Consider the following 4,910-nt stretch of genomic DNA (forward strand, 5'->3'; position numbering starts at 1 on the left):
TGAACCTAAAAAAATGGTAAACGGACTACTAGTCATATGTGAACTAGTCACAGGACAACCGGTCACTCTAGATTGGTCACACATGATCACTCGTCACACTAAAACTGGTCACGAGAAAACTGGTCACACCCTAAAATATGAGCGAGCTATGCTAGCCAGCAGTATAGCTCGATCGTTAAGCTTCTGCTTAGCGTCGAGAGGCGCCGGGGTTCGATACCTGGCCCGGGCCTCAGTTGGTCAGACCTGGATTTGTGACTCCAGGTTGATCGTTTCCTATCAGAGTTTGCCAATTTTCTCTGATTTCATCGTTGAAACGGTTCCCGGAAAAAAAATTGGCTAAAAATCCTTCCTACCTACTATGTCACCACTATTTGATGTATGATTGATGTACAATAAAATTTATGTACAATTCATAGATGTCTCGTTAATTTGCGAGTTTTTCTGTGTCTCGTAATTCAACGACTTGTAATAAAAATGCTGCTTTTGTAATTTGTTATTGGCCAGGAAGGCGCACTGGGATTTACCTGTAAGGCCTTCCTGGTATATATGTAAAATAAATAATAATAAAAAAAAATCGGTTTACCAGTTTTCTCGTGACCGATTTTATGTCTGTTCATACTTAACAGCACTGCACGGCTTCAGCACTGCACGACTCCGTTTCAAATATGTCATTTTATTACATTCCTATTCATATCTACCTACACGTCGCGGTCACGTCACGTTTACAGCAATTTGGCCGAGTGCAAGGCAAAATCGGCTTACTTATACATTAGAGGCCATGACGATACCGCACAATATTGCTTACGTCGTATTGTCGAGTACTTGCAATATGAATGCATACACGTGCATTCGTAGCTACGCGTCAGAATACAAGTCAGCAAAAATGTTTCGACGTTTATCTAACTAAAAAGTATGTATAATCGCGCTGTTGTTGAAAGAAGAAGCTCAAGAAGGCAATAAAAAAGCACGGAGGTGTTTTGATGTGCATCCCATGTTAAAAAATAAAAAAACCGAAGGAGAGTTTTGGACACTGTATAAGGAGCTTGTGGATGATGGACAAATTTTTTTTAAATATTTCCGTAAAAAATTTAAATTTTTTTTAAATATTTGCGCCAAAACTATGTCGAAAGATTGAACAGCTGTCAACTGTCACTATCGATAATTGGTCCAAAACAGCAAAGCGGCAGACTCATGGCACGTAATTCGCGTGTATATTTCCATGATGGCCAAAAAAACGGATACGATACGTTGACGGATGTTGCTGTAAGGTATGAACAGGAAATGTCGGGTACTGCTGTAAGCCTGCCGTGGCGTAAACGTGACGGTTGGTATGAATATACCCATACAAAATGTACCAAAGAATACTTTTCGTACGGCCGGATACCTGCTGAAGTCGGTACGTGATGACTAGGTATGAACAGACCTTTTAGGGTGTGACCAGTTTTCTCGTGACCAGTTTTAGGGTGTGACCAGTTTTAGTGTCACGGGTGATCACGTGTGACCGATCTAGAGCGACCAGTTGTCCTGTGGCCGGTTCACATTTGACTAGTAATCACCGAACCAAAAAAAATGTAGAAGCTAGTAGGTGACGTTAGTAATTTTGATAATGGCAACACTGACAATTGTCAAACAGTGCGCTGTCACTGTCGACATAGTGTTGTGTTTTGTTGTGTCTGCTTACATTTTGTGAGATTATTATTGCAGTTTAGTGATGTCTGCGTTGAGCTTATGTCTGCGTGTGTCAGGCAATGGTGGTGGCACCAGACGCCATCGTCTTCCAGCCGTTGACTTCCACACAAAGCTCGCTGAGCTGAAACAGGAAGCTGCCAACGAGACGGGTCTGGCCATTGAAGCACTTGGTAATACATCTCTTTTCATAACAGAAATCATTTTCACATTACATACCCCAAAATCATGTTTATATGCTTTACAACTTTACAGGGCAAACAAAGCATGCCTTTGCAGATATGCTTAGTCATGATCAAAATTTTCAATACTGAATTTATGTTTCAAAGATAATCAATATTTAGATTGCATGTTAACTTTTACCTCGAAAAGTACATTTAGAACATATCATTTAAAAAAAATTATTAATTATTTATATCGTGAATTACAGAGTTAGTTCACCATGGGAGAATACTTGATGATGATAAATCTCTTCATGAGTATGGAGTCAAACCTGGTGAAGTCATATACGTGTTAAAAAAGAATATTCCTGCTAAACCAGAACCACTAAAAAAGATAACTGAAATTGAAGTACAAGAGTATGTTTCGTTCTTCAGATCTTTTAGACACCCAGCCGAATCGGCCCTAACATTACTTTTAAACATAAGGGTAAGATTTATTGTTGTTTGATAATTTCATGCAACGTACATTGCTGCATCTGTAATTTGGCAATTTTTTTTTTCTTAGGATTATGGACATTCCGACAGTTTCATATCTTCAATGCCTTCTCTGGCGAATGATCCTATTGCTATAAATTATTTACGAGAACCAGAATTATTGGCACATATGGGTGATCCTGACACAATTAGAAGAGTTGCCGAAAAACATCCCGCCTTTATAGAGGCTGTTCAGAAAATAATTGAGTTTAAGGAAACAAAACATACAACCACCCGTCAGTTCCTGTGTTTTATGTATTCATGTTTTGTCATTAACATAATTTTAGTAATATATTTTGTTCCATTTTTCAGGATGCACTACATTGTTTCACTCACCCGATTCTGACGATGAAGAGGACGTCGATATTGGTGGAGAGCATGATGAAGAAGATGGCAGTGGAACGGAAGGACAACAAGGTGGAGCTATTATAACTCCGGAACAACTTTCCACAGCTTTGGCACTTGCCGGAATGGCAGCTGGTGGTAGTAGCTCATCGTCTCGATCTAGTAACTCATCATCGGACAACCTTCTTCCTGGATTTAGAGAATTTTTAGGATCATTCTTAGGAACAGATCGGCCTTCCTCTTCTTCTTCACCCGGTATATACAAAATTCTTATTTATATAAAGTACATATACATATATATGTACTTAATAATTTGTTTATTCGTTATTATAGGTCCATCAAGACCCATAATAACATCGGATATGTTTAGCAATGCGCTATCTCAAGCAATTACTAACGCCTCGACTACCTCGAGTACTGCAGAAACGTCCACATCTACTTCAGATGATGCAGAAGATCCTGCCAATGCCAGATTATATGCTGAACAGTTGTTGAAGATGCAAGAGATGGGACTTACTGACAATCGTATAAATTTGCGTGCTTTGATCATTAACAATGGCGATGTTAACGCAGCCATTAATCTTGTGCTTAGTTATCTCTCTTAAATATAAAATACTCTTGTGATCATTTATATTTAATCTGTGTAAACGATGAACGAAAAATTTATCAGTTTTAATTATTACAGTTTGGCAAACGAATTATTGAAATATTAGTCATTATTGAATCTTAAAAGATACCTACATATGTATACATATATTATTACTTCATTTAATTATTAAATTTTATAATCGTATGTAATATTCCCCTTAAGTCAATGGTGGGCTAAAGAGTATATGTGATCTTGAAATGTCAGTTTTAGAAATGTATTATATTAAATAAGTATCGTGTAAAAGTGTCTGATATTTATATAGTACATATTTCAAGGAAGACGATTTCTAATAAAGATTCAATTACTATGATATAATGTTTTCGGAAATCACTAATAGATGATTATATGCTCTCAAGCCCTCTACTGCCTTAGAATATCAAATATGCTACAAAATAGTCTATAACAATATAGGAAAAGGTAACTTTTTTTATTCTCCATTAGATTTTATAATAAAATTACAATGAACACATATTATCTTAACGTATATTTTTGCTAACTATATTTATGAACTCGGTATATGATAAAAAATATTGTAATACGTACTTGTGTATTTGCTTATTTTGTAAAAATAAATAAGTGATCTACTTACTTTTGTGTATTCTTTATTTTAGTAAACCTACGTATATCTTATTTTTAATTCGTATATTAACTAATTCATTAAATTAATTTTTGTCATATGCATTATTTTATTTTTATTACATATATTGTGCGTTTTATTGCTAAATGTAGTAGGTAAGAATTTTTGCTAGTCTATTCATGCCTGTCCATTGCCATAGTTGAATTTGAAGATTGCTTATAAAAATCGGTAAGACTAAATTTTTGAGTTATTAGTTTTGCAATACAAGTCAAACTTCTAGAAATATTAAACGATACATCATCACGATTTATAACGGTCATATTTTTTTGGTATCAGTATGAGCATGTGAGAATAAAAAAACTTGTTTCTGCGCTTATTATGCGTATGATATCATATCACTTGAAAGTTAAAAAAATATGCACATGTTGAGAGGTTATAAAAAAATAGTTTTGAATTGATGTGTTGCTACGAAAATAAGAAAAATTGAAATGTCTGTATCTAAATACGGTGTACGTACGTACACATATACACAGAAGGTTATTTCCGTCAATGTAACGGAATGCAACAGTACTTATGGATAAGAATTGAATTATCGCACATTTGTAATGAAAATTAATAGCTCAATTATTTTGATAAAATTTGTATCAGTACATCTCATTCGATAAACGTTTTGATATTGGATAAGAGAAATTATGAGATTTCTAAGATTTAAGAATATCTCAAATATAAATTGAAATGTTATCATTTTTATTTTGGAAAAATCTATCTTTATCATATACACTCTTGTTGTTTTCGGTTTATTTTTAACTGAGTCACTCTTATTTGGATCTTGCTTTGGTCATTTTTTTTTGTCAAAACTACATAGTAAAACACTGACTGAACGCCTACGCTCCGACATATCAGCATAGCCTTAAAATAGCGTTTCTCAAAAACTTTGATAGCATTGTTTATAATATAC

At 34.8% G+C, this 4,910-nt stretch overlaps 1 protein-coding gene across 1 annotated transcript; it reads left to right on the top strand.

Annotated features, from left to right (window-relative positions):
- Positions 1–1,583: 1,583 nt before the first annotated feature.
- On the top strand, positions 1,584–3,971 carry LOC143910666 (ubiquitin-like protein 7). The gene is made up of 5 exons (XM_077429238.1): positions 1,584–1,859; positions 2,117–2,334; positions 2,413–2,617; positions 2,694–2,981; positions 3,060–3,971. Exons 1-5 carry the CDS (start codon positions 1,712–1,714, stop codon positions 3,329–3,331), a joined length of 1,131 nt encoding a protein of 376 aa, XP_077285364.1. The 5' UTR covers positions 1,584–1,711; the 3' UTR covers positions 3,332–3,971.
- The last annotated feature ends 939 nt before the right edge of the window (positions 3,972–4,910 follow it).

Source organism: Arctopsyche grandis, chromosome 4 (assembly GCF_051622035.1).
Source record: "Arctopsyche grandis isolate Sample6627 chromosome 4, ASM5162203v2, whole genome shotgun sequence".
Lineage (NCBI taxonomy): Eukaryota > Metazoa > Arthropoda > Insecta > Trichoptera > Hydropsychidae > Arctopsyche > Arctopsyche grandis.